The sequence below is a fragment of the Dendrobates tinctorius genome, unplaced genomic scaffold, assembly GCF_039654945.1.
Source record: "Dendrobates tinctorius isolate UK_male_01 unplaced genomic scaffold, ASM3965494v1 ptg000037l, whole genome shotgun sequence".
In the NCBI taxonomy this organism is placed as follows: Eukaryota; Metazoa; Chordata; class Amphibia; order Anura; family Dendrobatidae; genus Dendrobates; species Dendrobates tinctorius.
Window position 1 is genome coordinate 25,754,417 of NW_027361705.1, and position 26,525 is coordinate 25,780,941.

At 44.3% G+C, this 26,525-nt stretch overlaps 1 protein-coding gene across 9 annotated transcripts in view; it reads left to right on the plus strand.

Annotated features, from left to right (window-relative positions):
* PPP6R3 (protein phosphatase 6 regulatory subunit 3) overlaps positions 1-26,525 on the plus strand; it is a 179,040-nt gene that overhangs the window by 85,556 nt on the left and 66,959 nt on the right. For 3 of the 9 annotated variants that reach the window (XM_073573947.1, XM_073573949.1, XM_073573950.1), the window contains 6 exons: positions 1,950-2,096; positions 2,178-2,242; positions 5,170-5,285; positions 8,373-8,458; positions 10,428-10,514; positions 21,145-21,242. In XM_073573947.1, coding sequence (XP_073430048.1) covers positions 1,950-2,096; positions 2,178-2,242; positions 5,170-5,285; positions 8,373-8,458; positions 10,428-10,514; positions 21,145-21,242 — 599 coding nt within the window. Of the gene's footprint in view, positions 1-1,949; positions 2,243-5,169; positions 5,286-8,372; positions 8,459-10,427; positions 10,515-21,144; positions 21,243-26,525 lie in introns of all 9 variants that reach the window. The other 6 variants (XM_073573951.1, XM_073573955.1, XM_073573953.1 and 3 more) reach the window with 3 other exon arrangements.

Consider the following 26,525-nt stretch of genomic DNA (forward strand, 5'->3'; position numbering starts at 1 on the left):
CGTGTGACACATAGCGGCGACCGGCGCCCCGTTGCGATCTCGCTGATCATGCTCAAATGTCCTGGGCCATTTTTTAGATCGTTGGTGTCCTGCTGGCCAGCATGCATCGCTGTGTTTGACACCTTAATAACGACGAGCGACCTCGTTGGCGACTCAGAACTCACGCTATCGAGGTCTGAGTCGTCAGAATAGCTGCTGTGTGACAAGGTGCCAACGACCGCCGAGGTCGTTATACGGATCGTTGCTGCGTCGAGTTGATCTGCCTGTTTGACGGCTTACTAGCGATCATGCAGCAACGCGCCAGCGATCCTTACCAGCTCATATCGTTGTCTGGATCGCTGGAGCGTCGCTATGTGTATCGGTACCCTAAAGCTAATTGATGGGATGAAGGTATTCCTCAGACAGACTAGAGCCATGATTTCATTATGGACTTATGGTATGTCCTAGCTGTACACCAATTACATTTTCAAGATCTCTGAACGGGCCGAACACCCACTGGGGTCTCGACCCCCAACTAGCACCCAAGTGATAGGGAGATGCATAGAACAGCTAGTAGGAGCTTGTTAGCGAAGCAGTGTTTGGTTTCCGAGTGTAATGGGAGCCCAGCCAGATCCACTAGTGCCAAAACCACTGCCCTATGACTTTCATTAGGGAAGTCATGTTCCATCATAGCTTTTGGAGTTTCAGCTGCCAGAGCAAGTGGGAGGGAAACTGGGACCATCTCGGGTGGCGGGGGGGAGTGACTGACCAAGGGGTTAAGTGCATGTGCAACGATGTGGGCCTTTGTTTTCTGCCAAGGGAGGTCACAGAGTGTTGAAGCAAACTGGAAATAGCTGACCCTCACACGTCCCAAGCCGGGAATTGACGTTTGTATCATCTGCTTATACTTTTGTACGTCATATCTGACCATTGTATATGTATAATCAATGTGTATATAGTGCATGATCTGGTGTGCCGCTAAGGAGATTTAAATATATAATTTGGCCTTTGGCTGCACTTGTATCTTGATAAACTAACACACGTCCATTTCTTAGCTTAATTTGCCATGTTACCAGGGCTGGTTTCTGGCCCGCTATAATCCTGTTAACGGATCGGCCTTATATCCAATGAGGAACTAATGACATTCCTACCAGGTTGACCAGGAACGGTTTCACTGCTGCTAGTGAAAGGTGCCTCTCAGCTGATCAGGGTTGTGAGCGACTGCCTGGGCCACATCCTCTCACTCCCTATGCCTCCCTGGGCCCAAGTGGACAGGGGGTGTCTGTGTAACACTGTGCCAATCTGACCTTGCGTGTCCCCAGGGGGTGAAGAACTTTTTGTTGATGCAAGTGAATAGACCATACCGTGTGATCCCTCTGACCTAATAGTGATGTCAGGCGGAGTGGCGAGGTGCGGATTCATCACATGTGGTGGCAGTGGTAGTATTCTGCGTGATCGCTCTTTTATTATCCTTCATAGACCCCTTAGGGGACTTAAAGATGCACTTGTCCGATCGCTTGTGCTATAAACCGAAACCACAGTCTACTTTGAAACCCGGCCAGAGATGGGGTTTCAAAGGAGCTCTGTAAAAACAAGCACAGGGGGTCATCAGCTAACCTGTCGATGACCCGCGATCACGTCATTGGCGTGCCAGTGGGCGGAGTCAATGACTTCCGTGCATGTTGGCATGTGTTAATGCATGTCAGAGATTGACCGCGACATTTAATAATTTAACAATCGCAGGTTCCGTTCAGCCATCACCTACCTGGTATGGGGCCAGCTTGCTGCAGGAGCCCGTTCCATACACCCACCTCTAACATGCGCCGTACATATACGGCAGATGTCGTGAAGCGGTTAATATTATAGGGTGAAAGAGAATAAATACCATGTTTTCATGAATATTAAGGTTACATTAGTGATGTGATTCTTCTGTGCTTTTTTTTTTTTTTTTTTTTTTTTTTTCTATCTAGGATATGTTTTTCAAATACACATGGAACAACTTTCTTCACACGCAAGTGGAAATCTGCATTGCTTTGATTCTTGCTAGTCCGTGTGAGAATACAGACAGCACGAATAGCGAGGAGAATGCTGCAGGAGACCACATCTTATTAAAACATGTATGTCCCAATTCTGCCAGTTGTATTTTTCTCTTCTGCGTCAACAAAATGTTCTTAAGTTTACTTCCAATTCTCTTTCAGCTCTTTTTGAAATGCCACTTAATAGACCGAATACTTGAAGCATGGGCCTTGAATGAAAAGCGACAGTAAGTTGTTGTTTTTTTTTTTTGTTTGTTTTTTTTTAATAGCTTTATTCTTGAAATTGCATGCACACATGACATAACTGTGCAGCCTCCTCCTTGCACCCTACCCTCTGTCATGCACTATAAAATGCATGTAAAAAGGTTTTTAATGTTTTTCATATGTTCCTGGAGGCATTTTCTCCTACGTCTCATTGGGGGACACAGAACCATGGGTGTGTTATGCTGCTGCCACTAGGAGTAATAAAGTAACTTGGCACTCAACTGAATGATCCTTTACAAATGAAGTTTTTAGTTTATATGCAGTCCTAGAAGATGTTTCGGCCCACAATCGGCCTTCGTCAGTCTGCCGACCTCTATCACAGTATAATGACCTGATATAGAGCCACAAATCTATGTGGATTCCTGTTTTATGGTATAATGCAGGTTAGTGTTGTGCTTCCAGCTATTGCTAGAGCGTGCTGCGTTCTGGTAAATCAACATAAAATTGTAGTGGAAGCACTGAGTATAGAGAACGTCCCCTTCAACTACTGTGGCTGTTTTGTCTGTTAGTGCTATCTCTGTATAGCCCAGTAGAGAAAAATGGAGGCCATACGAGGCCTGTGGATATGAGGTACGGATGTGGCGGGCTAGACGCAGTTTCCACCGCTCGTCTGGTAGCTACAAAACAGCCACAGTACTTGAAGGAGACATACTCTATACTCAGTGCTTCCACTACTATTTTATGTTGATTTACCAGCACAACGCAGCATGCTCTAGCAATAGCTGGAAGCACAAAACTAACCTGCATTATACCATAAAACAGGAATCCACATAGATTTGTGGCTCTATATCGGGTCATTATACTGTGATAGCGGTCGGAAGACTGACGAAGGCCGATTGTGGGCCGAAACGTCTTCTAAGACTGCATATAATATAAAAACTTCATTTGTAAAGGATCATTTAGTTGAGTGCCAAGTTATTATTCACTTTGGTCTGGGTAACCTACTTGTGCACCCTGTGGTAGTGCCACGCTATACTTGACACGCTGCCACTTGGAGGACACGAAGTGAAAAGAAACAGAAAAGTGAACTCCTCCTCTGCAGTATACACCCGCCCACTGGCTGAGATTCAACCAGTTCTTGCTTAGTGTCTGTAGGAGGCACTTGGGTCTGTTTCAGACCCCAACATTTTTGTTTTCAATTTTTGATTTTTCTGTAAATTTTTATTTAATGGAGTGAAGGGGGCGACGGACCCTTTCAAGGGGCCATACTCCCCCGAACCATCACCAGGTGAGAACTCGAAGTATATCTCCCTGTACCCTCTCCTGCGACAACTGGGCGTGCCTGGCCTCATTTGGGGCGACGGTTCCTACTCGGTCCTGATCTCCCCACAACTACAAAGGGCGAGCACATGGAGCTTCGCTAACAACAACGGATGGCAGAAGGGTACTCTCCATCCCCCTTTCTACAGGGAGGATTGATTGAGGCAGATTCCTTTTAACGGCAGCACAGTCGACTCTGCTGCATCATCGCGCTTCAGCTGCCAGGCACAATGGATGGACAGAAGGGTCCTCTCCATCCCCCTATCTATAGGGAGGATGGATTGAGGCAGTTACCTTTTTAAGAGTAATCCTGGCTCCGGCTGCATTGTCTTTTGTGAGTATGCTGTAGGGATTAAGGCGTATTCTACTCTCAGTGGATGCCTCTTCGACCGTTCGACACCGGTGTCAGCAGAATAAGGTCTGCAAAGCTGCGACTGGGTCCAGATTGCATACTTTTAGAAAACTCGATCACATTCATTTTCAGGTCTCAGCAGATGCAGCTCTTATCAGGCACATTTTGCAAACTGCAGTACCACATCTGTAAGCCAGTGATACATGGGGTATTAGCAGTTGTGTTGCTCCCCACCCAGGGACTTCTTTAGGACGTCCCATGGTCCTGTGTCCCCCAATGAGGCGTAGGGATTTTTGTGTACTCACCGTAAAATCCTTTTTTTTTTCCCAAGCCAATCATTGGGTGACACAGCACCCACCCTGATAGCCTATTGGCTTATTGTTTCGTTCTTAGTTTTGACATAATTCAGGGTTATTCTTAGTTATTTGTTTAAATCTTACTGCTTTACCAAACTGGTTCAATCTCCTCCAGTGGGCGGGTGTATACTGCAGAGGAGGAGTTCACTTTTCTGTTTTTTCACTTAGCCTTATGCTGCTGCCACTAGGAGGACACTATGTGCACATGGTGTTGAAGCTGATGAGGAATTTTCCCTGCAGTTTTTGCTAAATCCGCCCTAAAATGACCTGCTTTTTACCTGTGGATTTAGTGCGGATGTACTGCAGTTTTTGTGCGGTTTTCCCCTGCAGTTTTCCACCTGCGGATTTCTAGAATGGAGCAGGTGGAAAACTGCAGCAAATCGCACAAAAGAAGTGACATGCTGCAGTTTTCAATCGCAGCAAATCTGCGCGGAAAAAAACCCAGCATGTGCACTGCGGATTTTGATTTACATTGCCTTTAATGGTACTGTACATCACATGCAGTTCTGCTGCAGATCCGCAGGGCCAAATCCGCTGCGGATCCGCAGCAGAATCCGTACCGTGTGCACATACCCTAACACCTATGGTCCGGTGTCCCCCAATGATTGGAAAGGAATTTACGGTGAGTGAACAAAAATCCCTATTTTTCTTTTTAACCCCTTAAAGTCACAGCCCTTTTGGCCCACAAATTAATCAGTCAGTATAACTGCATGAGGGCTTGAATGTTTACACTCCAAATCGGTTGATGTCGTTAGTTTATCACACGCGTCTCAGCTTATTACTTTTACGCAGGTAAAATAAAAACACTATCATATTAGCGCTTTGATGGCATTGTAGCCTTTATGTACATCAATGCGTATGGGATTGATGGTGAATTAAACCAAATCCCGTGCCTGTGTAAATTTTTTCTTTTCTTCCTTAGGTCAGAAGGTGGACAGCGGTACGGATACATGGGACACTTGACGAGAATTGCAAATTGTATAGTCCACAGCATTGAAAAGGGGCCAAACAGTACACTAGCACATCAACTTATTAAAGGTATCTTATCTAATGTCATGAATGTAAAGACTCCCAAACACATGGGATCCGTGTGAGCCTGCCATTTTTGTGTGTGTTTGACCTCCCAACTTCACCCCTGGGGTCACATTGCGTTAATGCAGTCCGTTTAACAGATTGCGTTACACTGCGGCATAACGCAATGTAACGGAATCCGTTAATGCTGCCATTCACCCCCATTAGGAGCGCATCGCAAGCACATGCCATAAATTGGCATGCGCTAGCGATGTGCCGTCGTTCGGTGAGGGGCCCGCGTCCGGGGGTCCGTCACTGCTAGCGCAGTTGAAGCATCTGCGCTAGTGGGCTCGCATAACGCGATCTCGTTGTGAGTAGCATTAATGCAGTCCATCAACGCTATGCGCTATGTGAACCTGGCCTTACTGAATTATAATGGACATTTTATTTCAAGAGAAACTGTAGCCACAGATACTTGACCTTAGTTTACTCTTCTCTTCCCATTGAAAACACATACAGGGGTTGGACAAAATAATGGAAACGCCTAACGTTTTGGCATCATAATCTTCGAACATGTTATAAACATGCAAACCGTGACATATGGTAATGTTTTGTAGTTGATTATTTGTGTTGTGATATGTGTATGTAAATTAACTGTTTGTTTTGCAGAATTGTAAGAACGTTGATGAGAACCTGATACCAATGGTAAACCTCTCGGATTTTCAAACAGGCCAAATTGTTGATGCTCGTATGGCAGACGCTAGTGTAACAGAGTGCCCTAATGCTTGGCGTGTCAAGAGGTACTGTCTCCAAAGTAATGACTGCGTTTGAAAGAGATTGAAAAACGTCCGCAGCAAAGCACAGGTCCGGCCGAAAGTCGTAGTTGACTGAGAGAGACCGTCGGACCCTAAGAGAATTGTGAGAGAGGATCGCAAGACCACGGGTCCGAAAATCACAGCTGAGCTCAATGAACATCTACAGAACCCAGTTTCCACGAAAACTGTTCGTCGGGAGCTGCTCAAATCTGGATTCCACGGAAGAGCTGCAATTCAAAAACTGCTGCTCTCAATGACAAATGTTTCCAAGCGTTTAGAGTGGTGCAGAAACCTCCAGAATAGGTCCCTCGAGCAGTGGAGACATGTGATATTCTCAGACTAATCATCGTTTACCCTATTTCCGGCCTATTGTATGTTTGGAGACGGCCGAAAGAAGCATTCCATCCAGACTGCCTTCTCCCAACCGTAAAATATGGCGGAGGTTCTGTGATGATCTGGGGTGCTATTTCGTGGAGATCCGCCGGGCCAATGATATCCCTTCATGGAAGAATTCACAGCCGAGCTTATTTAGGCAATTTGGGCGACCAAGTGCATCCTATGGTTCAAGCACTGTTCCCAGAGGGGAACGCCATCTTTCAGGATGATAATGCTCCAATTCATACAGCTAGAATCGTTAAAGCATGGCACGAGGAACATTGTAATGAAGTTGAGCATCTCATCTGGCCCTCACAATCCCCAGACCTCAATATTATTGAGCATTTATGGTCGATTTTAGAGATTCAAGTTAGACGTCGATTTCCGCCGCCATTGTCGCTCAAAGAACTGGAGGGTGTTTTAACTGAAGAATGGGCTAAAATTCCTTTGGAAACCATTCACACCTTGTATGAATCCATACCTCGGAGAATTGAGGCTGTAATCGCCGCAAAAGGTGGACCTACACCATATTAAACTAACTTTTGTTGAGGATTCCATTATTTTGTCCAACCCCTGTATATGTAGGTGTGGGATTGCAGGGTAGTGAGCAATATTTGCCATGACCTCTCATCTTGGATAATGCAGACTGGTTCAATACAGTAGCTAACTGTTCGTCCGTTTACTTTTATTTTTTGGTAACTGTTACTCTTAAGCTTACAAGCTATAAACTCATTTCCAACAAGTGCTAAAATATTAAATACCAGAGATTCCTTTAAATAGCAATCATGGACATTTATAAGTCCAATAACTCAATCATGTTATGCAAAAATAACCATGTTATACCCAATTCCATAGGGAAGGAAAACAAGGTTCAAAAGAGTATTCTTGGAAAAATATTTAAAATTTTATTCCATACAAAACACATAAATGTGGAGCACACACTACCAGCAGGCTATATATAGAGAGAGGATTTAATCACAGACATTAACTAATCCATACCATACTTATTAGAACCAGTCGCAAAAAATTGGGCAAATGTAACCAATTCATATCAAAACAATTTATATCCCCTAATTTCTCATCCAGAGTATTAATTATGGTTTAGTGCTTTATAATGTGCTACATATTAATCACTGTCCAACGCAGTGTTAACTGGATAAAGTGCTAGTGGGCTGTACTAAAGAGAATTGGACTTCCAGGCTGTTTCTTATGTTATATACTTAAATATTAGTATTTGTTTCTTCATCCATGATTAATTCTATTTAGTACAGCCCACTAGCACTTTATCCAGTTAACACTGTGTTGGGCAGTGATTAATATGTAGCACATTATAAAGCACTTATTGCACTTTGTTTAGCATACCCTTTTTTAGGGCAGTTTATATAACCACAATTATTACTCTGGATGAGAAATTAGGGGATATAAATTGTTTTGTTATGAATTGGTTACATTTGCCCATTTTTTTGCGACTGGTTCTTATAAGTATGGTATGGGTTAGTTAATGTCTGTGATTAAAATATATATATATATAACATTTATTTATCCTGCTGGTAGTGTGTGCTCCACATTTTTATGTGTTTTGTATTGAATAAAAATTTTCTATATTTTTCCAAGAATACTCTTTTGAACCTTGTTTTCCTTCCCTATGGAATTGGGTATAATATGGTCATTTTTGCATAAAGTGCTAAAAGATGTAGACTACGGGGTGGCCAGTCATTCAGCCAGCGAGCTGTACACAAAATGTACAGGTCCCTCCATTCTTCAGAACAGACAGGTTTTTAGTAAGTGTTACATTTGGGTACATTTGGCTGCTTTTACTGGCACTTTGCAGTTTTACCCATTTTTGAACTTGAGACACCGCCTTTTAATAACTTTTTTTTTTTTCTTTAGTATTATAAGTAATTTGCTCCTCCTCTTCCTACAGAACTGCCAACTGAAGCTCAGGAAAAATGGGAGGCTTTCTGCACGAACTCCTTAGGGGAAACCAACAAAAGGAACACCGTAGATCTAGTAGGTTTTCTTCAGTTCTGTATGTTTTTTCTCAGGTTTCACAGGAAGCTCAAAAGCAAATCTACACAGTCCCGCTTTCATCAGGGTGTAGTTGGCGTAAAACCTCTTCAAATCTCTCAAATTTTTGGCACAACACAGAGTTGTGGAAGTGAGTTACAACCTATGTGGTTTCTACGCAGTCCTGACTAGCATTGTCAAAGAGGGCAGAGCTGAGGTGGGACATTGTGTAGTGAAGCCCAGTTTGAAGATTACTCTAAAGTTATGCCTCTTAAGGTGTAAATTACTGGAGTAACATTTCTGGCAGAGACGCAGGCCTGTTGTAAGATGCATTCAATTTATTTAGGGGTGAGTGCCTCTTAATGAAGGTACAGCTGCAGTAAGATGCACCTTATACATGAAGACTCGTTTGGAGGTAATTTCTTGGGTGGGGGTTTAAAAACATACGTCAATTTTATTGGCCTTCTCATTGGGGGTTTGTTTGTTTTTTTTTTTTTTTAAATTGATCACTAGAATGTATCTTGTGCTAGTGTGTAGTGCTGGATTGCCCTGAATTCATGCCTTTACATGGAAACAGCCAGTACCAGTCACTTTCGTGGAACATTTGTCATTAAAGGTATTGTCATCTGTTGCTTCTATTTAACCACTTAGTGACAGAGCCAAATTTTAAAAATCTGACTAGTGTCACTTTATGTGGTAATAACTTTGGGACGCTTTAACAAATTCCAGTGATTATTGAGAGTTTTTTTTGTGACACATTATACTTTTTGATAATGGTAAATTTAGGTTGATATGTTTTGTGTTTTTATAAAAAAAATATCAGAAATTTGACAAATGTAAAAAAAATAGCAATTTTTAAACTTTGAATGATTAGCCCTTTAATTCAGACAGTCATACCATAGCAAAAAATTAATAAAAATTCCCACATGTCTGCTCTACATCAGCACCATTTGTAAAGTTGTACTTTATTTTGTTAGTATTTTAGGAGGTTTAAAAATGTAGCAGCAATTTTTCATTTTTTTCAAAGAAGTTTACAGAATTATTTTTTTAGGGACCTATCCAGGTTTGAAGTGACTTTAGGGGTCCTATATACTGGGAAACCCAAGTTATACCATTTTAAAAACAACACCTCGTGACATACTGAAAACTGCTATCAGACAGTTTATTAACCCTTCAAGTGCTTTTCAGGAATTAATACAAAGTGGCATGATGGGAATGAAAAAGTTGATTTTTCACCACCTAATTGTCACTGACTTTTGAACATGTTACTGTAGCCGGCAGACTCTAATGCCGCTATTTGCTAGTGAATTGCCATGGCAAACATCAGGACCACACAATCATGATCTCAGTGTGCCAATAGGGATAAAGAGGGAGAAGCCACACTCTTTTAAACATTTATATGAAGTAGTCAGTATTGGCAGCAGCATCTAAGGGGTTAGAGATATGGACGGTGACAACACTGATTGTGGGTGATGCAGCAAGTTGTCAGCTATAGTGTACAGCCGACAGCTGCTGGATTGTTACTTGTATGGGGATCCTATTCTCTTATATCTCAGGTCAGTTAAAAGACGTATTGGGGGTCCTTAAGGGGTTAAACATGTTTTACATCTCCGAAAGCAGCAGCTGTGATCCCGTGCTGTCCTGTCTGTGTACTCTGATTCCTCTCCTGCCCAGGAGCTGTGGTATGATCAGACCATGTCCAGACACAGCCATTACACAGTACAAAGCCGGGGCACATTTATAAGATTATCGCAACACAAGGACCATATATTTTATTTCATCACAGTTGTGACCGTCTGTACAGTAAATACAGTGTAAGACTTATTTTTTTCAGTTGACGTGTAGACATCCATAGCAATTGACACTGATTTTGCTTGCAAGGGAGGAAGATGCCATAATTTACATTTACAACGCAAACCCCACAAAACAAATATATGTGATACATGTCTTTGTATTTGTATTTTGTTCTCAGGTGACAACACGACACATCCACTCCTCCAGTGATGATGAAATAGAGTTTAAAGAGCCAGGATTCTCTCAAGATTCTTCCATACAGCAGGTTAGCACAGATGTTATGGCTCATGAATTTTAGACTTGCTTCCACTTTAAGGAGTTTCTGTTGCGTGTCCAAAAAAGTGCCCAAATCCCAGTGGGCCCCCCTGAATATGCCGCTGTTTTTTCCACTTTTTTTTTTAAAAAAACTTTGTCCCTCTATTGCGGACATGTACCCTTTCTTCCTTTTGTCGCCCAGTATGCCAGTCCCTGGCTTGTTTTCCAAGAGGGTGTGGCAGTTTTCTCTGGGAGGGTGCAATCTTGCCCACATATGATGCAGCAAATTTGCGGCAGCAGCATGTGAAACTGATTGACCAGTATGATCTCCCTCTTCTCAATATGACTTGCAGACATGGATGAAAGTCTTACAGCATTGTCTTGCCAGATATCAATGTTCCACCAGTTTCAGATGGTGTTGAGTAGTTGCCTGGCAGCACCATATAGTAGGAGTGCACGCATCCATAGAAAACTCATCTGACACGTTGCCCAAAAGCCAGGAATGGGGGGGGAAATCTCCACAAGGGGACAAAAATGCAAAACGGCAGCAGAGGAATTTTAGCAAGTTAATGAACTCTGTCTAGTGATGAGCGAGTATACTCGTTGCTCGGGTTTCCCCAAGCATGCTCGGAAATCTAGTTTCTGTCAATGCAGCTGCATGATTTGTGGCTGCTTGACAGGCTGAATACATGCGAGGAATACCTGTTTGTTAGGGAATTCCCACATGTATTCAGCCTGTCTAGCAGCCGTAAATCATGCAGCTGAAACGACGAAAACGAAATCTCCGAGCACGCCAAAATACTCGGACACCCGAGCAGCGAGTATACACGCTCATCACTAACTCTTCCCCTTTTTTTTTTTTTTTTTTTTTTTTCTTTGACGAGGGGGAAGATATTCTCAGTTTGTTCATGTCTTGGCTACTTTAGGGCTCATTAAGTTCAAAAAGCCAGGACACCTTTTCATCTACCAGGGGCAATTGACTAGTTGCTGCAGTAAGGCCAGTTTCACATTTGCGTTAAAGGCCGCAGCGTCGGCCTGCGCACGGCCGCCGCTAAACCCCGCCCCCTGCCGCGCCTCCGCCGGTAGCTCCGCCTCTGGGCGCATGAGGCTGCATGAGTCATGCGTCCCCTATCTTTATCACTGAGGACGCAGGCCGTGCGCAGTATGCGTTTTGGCGGCGCCTGCGTCCTTTTGACGGTGCACCGACCAGCGCCAAACGCAACCTGTTGCAATTTGGTTGCGCTCGGCGCACCGTCAAAAGGACGCTGGCGCCGCCAAACGCATACTGCGCATGGCCTGCGTCCTCAGTGATGGAGAGGGGACGCATGCAGCGTCATGCGCCCGGAGGCGGAGCTACCGGCGGAGGCGGGGCTTGGCGGCGGCCGTGCGCAGGCCGACGCTGCAGCCTTTAACGCAAATGTGAAACCGGCCTAATTTAACTGGCTCTTAAAGGAAACTAGTCACTATTTTTATTTTCTAATAAATTAATTTTAATGGTGGTTTACTATAAATCTGTGTGCATATAAAAATGTGTATATATATATTGTCCTTTGCCAGTCGGTCCTGGTCAAGAGTTTTGACACTTGTTCATGGAATGGTTTTCATTATTGGAATTGTGGATTCAGAATGAAGGCAGCAAAACAACAAAGGAACATACTGTATATAGAAACAAGAAGTAAAGCAACGTGTTGGAGACAAACTAGAATGCATTTTAAAACTTAAATTTGCCTCCCTTTTACTCTGACAATTTTACACCCCCCCCTTGGCATTCTCTCTCTGAAATCACTGGCCTTCAGAAAGTAGAAAGGCATTATTGGTCCATACAGCGCTGAGCCATATTCAACATCTGTTGTAAGCCAGAATATGGCAAGGAACACTTGGCTAACTAAAGGGAAATAATCCATTTTTGGCTGACCTTCATGTCTTAAAGGGAAGGTGCCGTGTTTTTTCATAACTTAATGTAAAAAAGAAAATGGTATAAAAGGTATTGTCCCCTAAGCTTGACTCAGTGGTGTGTTTTTTTTTTTTGTTACTGTATTAATGCAGCCACTGGGGGCTGCCATCTTACCTTTCTGGCTGCTGAACGAGACTTTCCATGCTCATTTACGGCAGTCCCTGGGCATAAGAGACAAGGGTCGGGAGCCGACTCTTATCTGTATCATTGCAGCAGCATCAGCTGTGAACTGGGCACGCCTCTGTGGGCAGCTCAATTCACAGCTGTAGGTGTGGCCTGGCGCCATTTTATTAGAGCCCAGTGCTTTCCTTTTAGCTCCATTTACACTCTATTGCAAGCCCTGGATGCTGTTACTGTTCCAGCATAACAGGGCTTGGATGTTCACTCTGCACATACCAGCTGCAGGAGAGGATACAGGACAAGCTCCTGGAGACCGAGCTGCTCTTTTCAAAACACCCGACCAGCTGCTGCCCCTGCTCTTGCAAAACGTAGGAGGAGCTGCTCCCTGCTCTTTCAAAACACTTGGCCATCTGCTGGACATCTAATCCTATCCTGTGATACTGACTGCTGAGCCGTGTATCTAATCCTCTCCTGTGTGCTACTGACTGCTGAGCCGTGTATCTAATCCTCTCCTGTGTGATACTGACTGCTGAGCCGTGTATCTAATCCTATCCTGTGTGATACTGACTGCTGAGCCGCGTATCTAATCCTCTAGTGTGATACTGACTGCTGAGCCGTTTATCTAATCCTCTCCTGTGTGATACTGCTCTCCTGAAATACTCTGTGCTGCTGTCACTCTGCTGGTTTTATGTGTGATCAACATGGTGGTATTATATGTGAAGTATATGGCGGTATTGTGTGATCTATATGGTGGTATTGTGTGAACACTATGGCAGTATTATCTGCTAAAAGGGGACCCATTCACAGGACTGTGAATCTACGGCGCTGGACCTAGGGGCACACTGGTGGGGTAAGATCACAGCTGGGTTTTCTTACTCGGCTGTGAATCCATATTCCCTATAAGGCTCCCCTATAGGTTTCCTCTACATAGCCACCCCTGTAGGGCCCTCTGCATAGCCAGCCCTTCTGCACTTGGTGCACTATGCCGGGCACGCCGGAATGGGCTACTCAAATGTCGCAGTCTATGACGCAGTCCATAGATAACCTGACCTCCACATTACTTCATGCTCTGCAGGGTCATGTCTCGGCTATGAGCGTTACCCAGCAAGGGGACAGCTCCACTCAGGGACAGGCCGTTTCTTGCTCTCCCAGACGTAAGCGGACCCACAGGTCTCGTTCATCTGCGTCATCCCATAGCACACGGTCATCCCCATCTAGGGAGAGACACCGTAGTTCCAGGTCACCTAGACCATCTCCTACTAGGGACAGACAACGCAGATCTCCACAGCGATCCCCAACCACAGGAGACCTCCGCCCCAGTTCGCCCACCAGGGAATGCCTCAGCGATACGCAGGATTCAGAAGGCATCTGTGACTCCGACTCAGACAACTAAACGGAGAGGTCTCTGGTCCCCGGTACCCCTAGTAATGCAGCGCTACTTGAGGACATTATCTCTTCCATCCTTCGGGTGCTGGACATTTCTGATCCACCCCCGGAAGCCCCAGAACACAAGATTTGCTTTGAAGGTGTTCTGAAACCGCCTAAGGTCTTCTCTAATCACCCGGAATTTCAGGCGATACTTACTAAGCAGTTTTCGCAGCCCGAGAAGACATTCACCAATCGCAAATATTTGGAGGCAAGGTACCCTTTCCCACAGAAGGACACCAAGGAGTGGACAGATCTGCCCAAAGTGGACCCTCCAGTCTCTAGGCTAGCAGCACAGACCCTCCTGTCACTGCCACATAGCTCAACCCTTAGCGACGCAGGTAGAACGCATGGCTCATTCAATTTTCAAAGCGGCAGGGGCCTCCCTGGCTCCCGCTTTCACTTCAGTCTGGGCGGCCAAAGCCATTCTGGCCTGGGCCAAAAATTTGCAGGATGGCCTCCAAGCTTCCAATACTGAGCTGTCAGACCAAGTGGTTCAAATAGCAGTGGTAGCAGATTACATACTTCATGCAGCTCTGGATTCCGCAAGAGGTGTAGCGGGAATAGCATGAAACGCCATCACAATCCGGCGTATCCTTTGGCTACGGGAATGGAAAGCGGACGCGGCCTTGGAAAAAGTCTCTCACACATCTCCCTTACCTCAGTGGGCGACTTTTCGGTGAAAAGTTGGACACAATGATATCCAATGCCACTGGGGGGAAGAGTACCTCTCTCCCTCAACTAAAACCTAAACACACGTTCAAAAGGCCTAATCAAACACGATTCCGATCCTCTCGGAATTCTTCAGGCTGGTCCGTCTCGCGTCCAGCACAAAATCGTAACCGCTCTCCACGCAGGGACAACCCACGGGTGGCACAGAGGCCGGAAAAGACCTGGCAGCCGAAAGCAGGACAGGCAAAGCCCAAAGGAGGAAAAACTCAGACTTTCTCCTCATCATGACTCACGAACTCTAGAAGACACCCCACCCGTAGGCGGATGACTTTTACTCTTTCAGTAAGTCTGGCTGCCTATTACAAAAGACAGGTGGGTCAGGGAAATAGTGTCTTCCGGATACAAGATAGAGTTCACTTCCAGCCCACCGAACCGGTTCTTCCTCTCTGTTCCCTCAAAGCCGCCAGACAAGGCTCGTGCCTTCCGCCACGCGGCTACCTCCCTCCTTCAAGCAGGAGTCATAGTACCGGTTCCCGCAACTGAGCACTTCCGAGGGTTCTACTCCAATCTATTTGTAGTCCCCAAAAAAGGCCGCGTACGGCCCATACTGGACTTGAAACAACTCGACAAATATGTATGGGTTTGTCATTTCCGCATGGAGTCCCTTCGGTCCATCATTGCGTCCATGGAGCAGGGAGAATTTCTCGCCTCCATAGACATACAGGACGCAAACCTGCACATAACGATTGTTCCCGCCCATCAGAGATTTCTCATGTTTTCTATCGACCAGGATCACTACCAGTTCGTGGCTCTCCCGTTCGGACTCGCCATGGCTCCCAGGACGTTTACAGAAATCATGGCAGCCACCATGGACGTTCTACACTCCAGAGGCATAGTAGTCGTTCCATACCTGGACGACCTTCTTCTCAAGGCTCCCACTTTCAAGGACTGCGAGGTCAGCGTTTCAATCACAATCAACACTGAGTCGCCTGGTCTGGTTAGTCAACTTGCAAAAGTCATCGACTACCCCGAGTCAGTCTCTGACATTCCTGGGGATGCTATTCGACACCTCCAGGGGTCTGGTGCTCCTTCCCAGGGACAATGCACTGGCTCTCCGTCTGGGAGTTCGCATACTCCTCCGCAATCCTCCCCCCCGATCTCTCCGGTTTGCCATGAGAGTCCTCGGCAGGATGGCAGCAGCAATGGAGGCGGTACCATTTGCCCAGTTTCACCTCAGACCCCTTCAACTAGCCATCCTCAAGTCCTGGGACAGGAATCCTTTCTCCCTCGACAGGGAGTTCCGGCTAACATCGAAAACCAGAAGGTCTCTGCACTGGTGGCTCAAGCCAACCTCGCTTGCAAGGTGAAAATCCTTTCTCTCAGGTCAATGGAAGGTTCTGACCACCAACGCACCCTGACAAGTTGGGGTGCGGTGCACCTACATCACAGGGCACAAGGCAAGTGGTCAACACTGGAAGCGACCATGCCCATCAACGTCCTGTAGATTCGGGCCATCTTCCTGGCATTAAGAGCCTTTCATCACTTGCTGGCAGCCTCTCATATCAGAATACAGTCGGAGAATGCCACGGCAGTGGCATATGTGAATCACCAAGGCGGAACCCGCAGTACCCAGGCGATGAGGGAAGTGGCACATATCCTCCACTGGGCGGAAGACACGAGGTCGGTACTCTCTGCGGACCACATTCCGAGTGTGGACAACTGGAAAGCTGACTTCCTCAGCAGACAAGGAATGGACTCGGGGGAGTGGTCTCTCCATTCCGAAATTTTTCACCAGATCTGCCATCGCTGGGGGACCCCGGACGTAGACCTAATGGCATCCCATCTCAATGCCAAGGTCTCCAATTTCATGGCCAGGACACGCGATCCGCGGTCGCTCGGAGCAGATGCCCTGGTTCAGGACTGGACCCAGTTCCAGCTTCTGTACATTTTTCCACCCCTCCCTCTGATCTCCAGAGTCGTGAGGAAGATCAAACAAGAGGGAGTTCCAACCATCCTGATCGTGCCAGACTGGCCCAGATGTACATGGTACGCCGACATTGTACAACTTATAGCAGACGCCCCCTGGCGTCTCCCCAACCGTCCCGATCTTCTGTCACAAGGCCCGTTCTACCACCAGAACTCGGGGGCTCTCAATTTGACGGCGTGGCCCTTGAGACCTGGGTTCTAACCCAGGCAGGGCTCTCACCGGATGTCATTAAGACCATGATCAGAGCACGGAAGCCAGCCTCCGCCAAGATTTATTACCGTACCTGGAGAGCTTTCTTTACCTGGTGCGAATCTCACGGCCAGATTCCACTCCCTTATTCCCTCCCTAAGGTACTTGGTTTTCTTCAATCGGGCCTGGACGCCAGGCTATCCCTAGGCTCGCTTAAGAGCCAGGTGTCAGCGCTCTCGGTGCTTTTCCAGAGGCGCGTTGCTAACAAGCCGCAAGTAAGGACTTTTCTCCAAGGAGTTTCCCGATTAGTTCCCCCCTACAAACGTCCACTGGAAACGTGGGACCTCAACCTTGTCCTGACAGCATTGCAGGCACCACCTTTCGAACCCCTTAAGGAAGTCCCACTCCGCATTCTATCACAGAAGGTGGTTTTTCTGGTGGCAATCACCTCGCTACGCAAGGTGTCTGAATTGTCAGCACTCTCCTGCAGACGGCCCTTCCTAGCCTTTCATCAGGACAAGGTGGTTCTCCGTACAGTCCCATCCTTCCTTCCGAAGGTTGTGTCCAACTTCCACCTCAATGAGGAAATTTTACTGCCATCCCTTTGCCTGGTTCCGGTTCATAGAGTGGAGAAGGCTCTGCATACGCTTGACCTCGTCAGGGCATTGCGTATATACGTGTCTAGGACTGCGCCCTTCCGGAAGTCTGATTCCCTTTTCCTTCTTCCGGAAGGCGTTCGCAAGGGTCTGCCGGCTTCCAAAGCTACCCTTGCCAGGTGGATTAAGTCCACCATACATGAGGCTTACCGCCTTAACAATTCTCCTCTTCCGGCTGGTATCACGGCGCACTCTACGCGGGCGGTAGGGGCCTCCTGGGCCATTCGGCACCAGGCTTCGGCACAACAGGTGTGTAAGGCGGCCACTTGGACTAGCCTACACACGTTTACGAAACACTACAGAGTTCATACCCAGTCCTCAGCGGACGCAAGCCTGGGTAGACTGGTTCTGCAGGCGACTGTGTCCCAAGTTTAGGGACCTATCAGCACAATATTCGTCCATTGCTTCCCACCCAGGGACTGCTTTGGGACGTCCCATGGTTCTGTGTCCCCCAATGAGGCGACAGAGTAAAGGAGATTTTTGTGTACTCACCGTAAAATCTTTCTCTTTGCCCTTAATTGGGGGACACCGCTCCCACCCTGTTGCCCTTACGGGCCGTTGTTATGGTTGAGTTCTCATATTGTTCTTTGAGCTCGTACATAGTGGCCTTCTTACAGGCATGGTTATGTTTCTGTTATGTTCCTCCTAACGCTTTTGCACCAAACTGGAGAAGGCTGACGCCGTCCAGGGGTGTATACTGCAGAGGAGGAGCCATAGTTAATCTTTTTCAGATTATGCATAGTGTCGCCTCCTAGTGGAAAGCAGCATAACACCCATGGTTCTGTGTCCCCCAATTAGAGGCCAAGAGAGATTTTACGGTGAGCACACAATCTCCTTTTTAAAGTTATTTTTTATATTTTACATTTTCTTAAAAAATAGTATCATTTTGTTTTTAATTTTGTAAATATTAATTCTTTTTTTTTTTTCAATTGCTGAAAAAAAATTTTTGGATGGCACCTTCCCTTTAAAAGCAATCTGGAAAATTGCTAGAACCTTGAAGGTGTTCTCAAGTGCAGTCATAAACGCCATCAATTGCTACGATTAAACAAACTTCCATGAGAAACACCCCATGAAAGGGAGGCCAATAACTAACTCTATCCTCTGCAGCAGAGGTATCCACTTCAGAAAACACAAATTGGCATCACCTCTGATGAAAGACCTCATAAATGATGCACAAACTTCAAGTAGTAGATACTTCTCAAAATCCACTGTCCAGAGAAGACTGCAAGAAGCAGTCTTTTATAGATGAATTTCTGCAAAGAAGCAACTACTGAGGGACAAGCGGGTTTGGGGCCCAAGCAGCACAAGGACTTGACATCAGATCAGTTGAAATCTGCAATGTGGTCAGTCAAAATTTAGATTTTGGTTACCAACCGCCATGTCTTTGTGAGATGCAGAGAATGTGAGCAGATTGTTTCTACATGTAGTTTCCAGCGTGAAACATGGAGACGAAGTGTGGTGGTGTGGGTCTGATTTGCTGGGGACATTTAGGGATTTATTCCTAACTTTAGGCAGTTTCCCAGTGTGGCACCTCCAGATTCTGAAAAGACATGCCATGCCATCTGGTTGGCACTTGACCCATCATTTATGCTGCAACAGTACAATAGTCCCAAACCACCTCCAGGCTATGTCACCAAGAAGGAGAGGGTCGAAGGCTTCACTTTTTGAGAACTTTGTACAAGACTGTTGTAAAACCATTCCAGGTGATGCCTGAGAGAATGCCAAGAGGTGTAAAGTGGTTATTCCAGTACTAGGGGGCTACTATGGGGAATTAAGATTTAACACCTCATCTGGTTTTATTTCAATGTGTTCATTCTTGGATTAGCTGCCTTCAGGCTGCATCTACAAAGTGCATATTCCTATAAGAACAAGAAAATCTATTGGATGACTTTTGCCGGCTGCTGTGTATATTTTCGTATTGTACAGGGGTCTGCAATCACTGCACTACTCACGCACACACAACATAGGAAAGTAAGGATGTTACTTGTACAATACAGATAGTCTGTGGCATTCTCAATTCACAGCATTAGTTTACCAGCAACTTTACATTAATAATTTATACACTCACAGTATATACACCAGGTACAGTATACGCTATAGTGAAAAACTGTTTCAAAGTACTAACTGGTACACCCCAAGGTATTGGGTGCTTCCTTGATAAGGCTGGGGTCATCAGTCATTCAGAGTTTCATCCTGAAAAGTGGGAAGATTTTTTTTTCGCTTCATCTGTATCTAATCTGTTTTACAGCAGCAGCTATTAATCACTTACAGGACTAGGTTGTGTTTTTTATGTATCCTCGCTTGTATGTATGCTCTTGCTTTTGATTTTGTTGTTTGATGTGGTCTGTGCTAGAAGTGTCTGTTGAATCCTCAATGTGTCTTTACAGTTATGCATTTTCCTCTCCATTTCCTTCCCCTTGGTTCCAGTAATACTCGGGTGTTACGCTCCCCAGCACTTGCGTTTCATATTCTCTGGTTTATGACAGGCCGGAGCGGTGTTATTACAATTGCAGCAGACAATCATTGGGCCCAGCTGCTAGTCCTGTCTACATTGAGCCCAGTGTTTGACTGTGGTCACAGACACTGTAATCTTGACATCACTGCTGCAGTCTGTCAAAGGCCAGAGCAATGGCAGAGAGGCAGCGCTGGACCTGGGGAGACTGGATAACCTCAGAATGTAACCAAGGTGATGGGGATGTAAAACATTTACACTTGGGGGTGGGTGGGGGGACCTCCTTTTTTTTTTTTTTTTTTTTTTTTTCCCCTTTTATCTCTATTTGCGTGGCAGTTGCAAAGATCACAATTTTTTATTTTATTTTTTAGCATTAGTATTTTTTTTTTTTTAAAGGCTACATTAATTTTTTGGCATTTAAAGGGTATCTGTGGGTTGGATCAACCCTCCTATGCTGTCTATATGGGCATGTAGGTTATAGGAAGCTGAATAACATAACTTGATATTTGCGATTTGATGTCATCTTTTATTTATAATAACTTCTTCTGGAGGCAGATTCTCAGGGAGAGCCTTGTCCGGCCCATAAATCTTCACATATAAGAAAAACATTGGTTTCCCTGGACTAAGACATCAGACCACCGATATCAAGGTATCATATTATTAAGCTTCCTATGACCTACATGCCCACATAGACGTCTTGGAGGGTTGATCCTACTGACTGATTTCCATTTAAGAATCTAGCAACTAGAGAATTGAGGAAGAAAAATTGTTCCTCCCTGTCAGCAGCTCCTCATGGGTCCACTGTTATGGCTTGCCAGCATCTCTGTACCCTCTTTAGCAAAATATCATTACATTGACCACACCATTCATTGAACACTGCATAACTATTGGCTAAGTGTAAGTCTTTACACGACAGGGAGGAATTGGGGTATATGCTTGTCTTATTACACTAGTTTTGTTTCTGCAGCCTTTATGCACATACCACCACTTCTGATAAAACCATAGAAGGGAGTTTACAGATGTCACTTAAACATTGAGTAGTGATCATCTACTGTGGCCGTAAACTCCATTCTTAGAATATTGTCTATTTGCCATATGTCTAGTGAGACCACCTAATGAATAGATTGTTTGAAGAGCAGTCTAGAATATATGTTATACCACTGTTGTTGGTCCTGGGTTTGCCAGGCCTTTTCTGATTATCAGATGCAACAAATGACGTCCAATTTTATTGACCAGTTTGGCTTCAATGATGAGAAGTTTGCTGACCAAGATGACATTGGGAAGTGAGTATGACTCTGTTGTGATTTTTATTTTATTTTTGTATTGTTTTTTTTTTGTTTTGTTTTTTATCAGGTGTGGGAGGTTCCTGGTGATTTAGTAACCAATCTCTGACCTTTTTCTTGCTTCTGCATTGATTTCTAAGCTTGAACAAATATCAAATACTAATCAATGTTTGGTAAATCGATTAAAAAAAAAAAAAAAATCCTGAACACTTAGCTTAGTGCTGCTAAAAACACTCTGCACAGCTGTTAACCAAACTAAGGGTGTTTGGGTTTTGCTTGGGTATCTCTGAAGTTCTCTGATGCGGTTATGAGACTTCATTCAGATTGTGGTGTTCCCATGCATTTTATGTGAAGCACCGGTCTTCTCTAAACTTATAAATGTATGTGTTTGGAATCTGGTTACATTACACATTCCTGACAAGGTCTCTGCTCCACTGCTTTTGTGGTGACTGTGAAATTCACAAGACTGTGTATCCAATATGATACATACCAAAATAGTCCAAAACTAATAGCCACCTCAATTCAGCATATTATATCTTAATTTCTGCCACAAATTTGTGCAGACATAACAAAGGCAAATAGGCAAAAAATAGATGAATCAATAAAACCAATCATTTATTAATAAATTTCATAAAATTCTTTTTTACAAGGAAATTTCTAAAAAAAGGGAGTACAAATGTAATGATAGATGCTCACAGAATTAAGCTTTATGCAACATAATCACAGAATGTTTTTTCTTTTTTAAATTTTTTTACATACAAATTCTCTCCAAATAGTGTTTATTTCTTAAGCATCAATTCATAAGCTATATTTATATAAACTTCTGTCTAAATATTTTTAGGGAAAGACCCAATAGTTCTAAAAGCAGAAGAAACACATCTTTGATTAAATAGTGTGAAATACACACTGCTGAAGGTAAATAACAATTGGGTTTAACTCCCTATACTATGTGTATACCATGATAATCAAAGACAAGGCTAACTAATCCTTAATGGAGTAATCACAATGCATAAATGCTCAGATAGTAGCGACTTTTGTTCTCAATGTTTCTCTGATTAATTACAAATACTTATAAACAAAAATGCATAAGCTTACTTGATTGTGTAAATATGTATCTAATTGTTGTAACAAAGGAACAACCTAACTGTGTGTGTGGCAAAGAAAATTTCTCCTTAATGTGAATATATCTAATGCCTAGTGCAGAGAACTACAGGTTAATCATGTGTCCTGCTTAACCTCTTCCCGACCGCCCACAGTAGATAAACGTTGGCGCTTGCTGGGCTTTGTGCAGCGCCGACGTTTATCTACTGTCGGCGGTTTTGTGCCCCCCCGGGACCCCCTCATACCTTATAACGCGGGGATCCCGGTGCACAATGCATGCTGGGACCCCCGACGTCATCGAGACCTGATTGGTTCAGGTCCTGATGACGTCGCGTCACAGCAGCCAATGAGAGAGCTCGCTGGGAAAGCTGCTTGTTTCCCGGCGATCTCCCTCATTATAACGCGACTTCTCCTCTGAGCTCATGCTGACAGATGAGCAGAGGTGAAGCAGCGTTACAGTGTGACTAGATCGCTGCCTGGCACAGCTGATCGCTGCCTGGCACAGCTGTGTCAGGCAGCGATCTTGTCACACAGTAACGCTGCTTCTCCTCTGATCATCTGTCAGTGTGAGATCAGAGGAGAAGTGGCGTTACTATGTGCCGGGCAGCGATCTTGTCACATAGTAACGCTGCTTCTCCTCTGATCATCTGCCAGTGTGAGATCAGAGGAGAAGTGGCGTTACTATGAGTCAAAAATACAAAAAATAAAAAACACAAAAATAAAAAAAAGTAAAGAAAAAAAAGCAGGTAGGCAGGCTAGGGTTAGGGCTAGGGTTAGGGCTGTGTTGGGGTTAGGGTTGGAATTCGAATTGGGGGTTTCCACTGTTTAGGTACATCAGGGGCTCTGTAAATGCAATATGACGCCCGCAGACCATTCCATCAAAGTCTGCATTCCAGAACGTCACTACTTCCCTTCCGAGCCCCACCGTGTGCCCAAACAGTGGTCCCCCCCCACATGTGGGGTACCAGCGTACTCAGGACAAATTGGACAACAACTCTTAGGGTCCAATTTCTCCTGTTACCCTTGTGAAAATAAAAATTGGGAGCTAAAAGATCATTTTTGTGGAAAAAAAATGATTTTTTTATTTTCACGGCTCTACATTATAAACTTTAGTGAAACACTTGGGGGTTCAAAGTGCTCACCACACATCTAGATAAGTTCCTTGGGGGGGTCTAGTTTCCAAAAAGGGGTCACTTGTGGAGGATTTCCACTGTTTAGGCACATCAGGGGCTCTGCAAACGCGACATGACACTCGCAGACCATTCCATCAAAGTCTGCATTCCAAAACGTCACTACTTCCCTTCCGATCCCCACCGTGTGCCCAAACAGTAGTTTTCTTCCACATATGGGGTACCAGTGTACTCAGGGCACATTGGACAACAACTTTTGGGGTCCAATTTCTCCTGTTACCCTTGTGAAAATAAAAAATTGGGGGCTAAAAGATCATGTTTGTGGAACAAAAATGATTTTTTATTTTCATGGCTCTACGTTATAAACTTCTGTGAAGCACTTGGGGGTTCAAAGTGCTCACGACACATCTAGATAAGTTCTTTAAGGGGTCTAGTTTCCAAAATGGGGTCACTTGTGGGGGTTTCCACTGTTTAGGCACATTAGGGGCTCTCCAAATGCGACATGGCGTCCTATCTCAATTCCAGCCAATTCTGCATTGAAAAAGTCAAACGGCACTCCTTCCTTTCTGAGCTCTGCCGTGTGCTCAAACAGTGGTTTAGCCCCACATACGGGGTATCGGCGTATTTGGGAGAAATTGCACAAAACATTTTGTGATTCATTTTCTGTTTTTACACTTGTGAAAATAAAAAAAATGGTTCTGAAGTAAAATGTTTGTGAAAAAAAGTTAAATGTTTATTTTTTCCTTCCACATTCCATTCATTCATGTGAAGCACCTGAAGGGTTAATAAACTTCTTGAATGTGGTTTTGAGTACATTGAGAGGTGCAGTTTTTAGAATGGTGTCACTTTTGGGTATTTTCTGTCATATTGACCCCCCAAACTTACTTCAAATGTGAGGTGGTCCCTAAAAAAAATGGTGTTGTAAATTTTGTTGTAAAAATGAGAAATCGCTGGTCAACTTTTAACCCTTATAACTTCCCAAAAAAAAAAAAAATTATGTTTCCAGAATTGTGCAGATGTAAAGTAGACATGTGGGAAATGTTATTTATTAACTATTTTGTGCGATATCACTCTCTGATTTAAGGGCATAAAAATTAAAAGTTTGAAAATTGCAAAATGTTCAAAATTTTTGCCAAATTTTGATTTTTTTTCTTTTAACATATAAGCGCAGTTCATATCTAAGAAATTTTACCACTATCCTGAAGTACAATATGTCATGAGAAAACAATGTCAGAATCAGCAAGATCCGTTGAAGCGTTCTAGAGTTATGGCCTCATAAAGTGACACTGGTCAGAATTGAAAAAATTGGCCTGGTCACGAAGGCAAAAACAGGCTCAGGCGCGAAAGGGTTAATATGCCAGCTATACTGATTCAATTTGAAATAAGCTATTCCTGCATGATGTAACAATGCAATCCTGTTTGCAATTATACAACAACTTACATGTATAAAACTTCTGCGGCTCTCTCATACACGTGTCTGGTTACCCCGACAGCGCCGTTTCGCCATACTGGCTTCCTCAATAGGGGGCGCATTTTTGTTTATAAGTACTTGTAATTAATCAGAGAAACATTGAGAACAAAAGTCGCTACTATCTGAGCATTTATGCATTGTGATTACTCCATTAAGGATTAGTTAGCCTTTTCTTTGATTATCATGGTATACACATAGTATAGGGAGTTAAACCCAATTGTTATTTACCTTCAGCAGTGTGTATTTCACACTATTTAATCAAAGATGTGTTTCTTCTGCTTTTAGAACTATTGGGTCTTTCCCTAAAAATATTTAGACAGAAGTTTATATAAATATAGCTTATGAATTTATGCTTAAGAAATAAACACTATTTGGAGAGAATTTGTATGTAAAAAAATTTAAAGAAAAGAAAAAAACATTCTGTGATTATGTTGCATAAAGCTTAATTCTGTGAGCATCTATCATTACATTTGTACTCCCTTTTTTTTAGAAATTTCCTTGTAAAAAAGAATTTTATGAAATTTATTAATAAATGATTGGTTTTATTGATTCATCTATTTCTTGCCTATTTTGCCTTTGTTATGTCTGCACAAATTTGTGGCAGAAATTGAGATATAATGTGTATCCAATATGACATAATCCTCTGGACTGCCACAGAAAATTACAGCGAGCCCAAACTTTATGGTACATTTATGTGGCAATTTATCACAGAAATGTTCCAACTAGCCCATTAATGTAACTGGGTTTTCTGTAAATTGTGCTTTCTGCATAACATGAAAATACATCACACCTTCTGTTCTCTAATTTGTACACCTGCTTCACTGCTCAAAAAATTGGCACATTTTTAAAGGGAATCTTTCACCAGAACTGTGCTGCCTAACTGGGGCACAAACAAACTTTGTTGAAAACCATAAATGGACATAATGATAAACATAAAAAATCAATGAGGTAATAGAACAGAGATCCACTTATCCCAAGACCTTTCAAATAATAATGCTATGCAAAGAATAATATAGACTACACACAGTACAGCAGTATGTAGCAAGGTAAATATGGAACCTTAGCCAGCTATGGAATCAAAGCAAAGTACCGTATTTTTCGGATTTTAAGACGCACATTTTTCCCCAAAGAATTTGAGGGAAAAATGGGGGTGCATCTTATAATGCGTATTTATCTTTCCGGTACCGGTGCTGTAGGCTGGGATTAGGGGGTCTCCGGCGGTGCTGCCCGATGCTGCTGCGGGTGTCTCGGGTGCTGCCGGGGCTCTGCCGACATTTTGAGAAAGGCCAGAGCCCCGGCAGTTCCATGGTTTCCTGTGCAGTGGAAAATTGGCGGCGCATGCGCAGATGGAGATCAGGGCTGAAATCTCATCTCTGGAGATCTTGGTGCCGAGATTTCCATCTGCGCATGTGCCGCCCCCGGCAGCCATTTTCCCAGAGTCCACCACACTGGAAACCATGGAACTGCCGGGGCTCTGGCCTTTTCACAAAATGTCGGCAGAGCCCCAGCAGCAGCGGGGACACCCTCGTAGCACCGCCGGACACCCCCACAGCAGCACCAGACATGCACAGCACCGCGCCG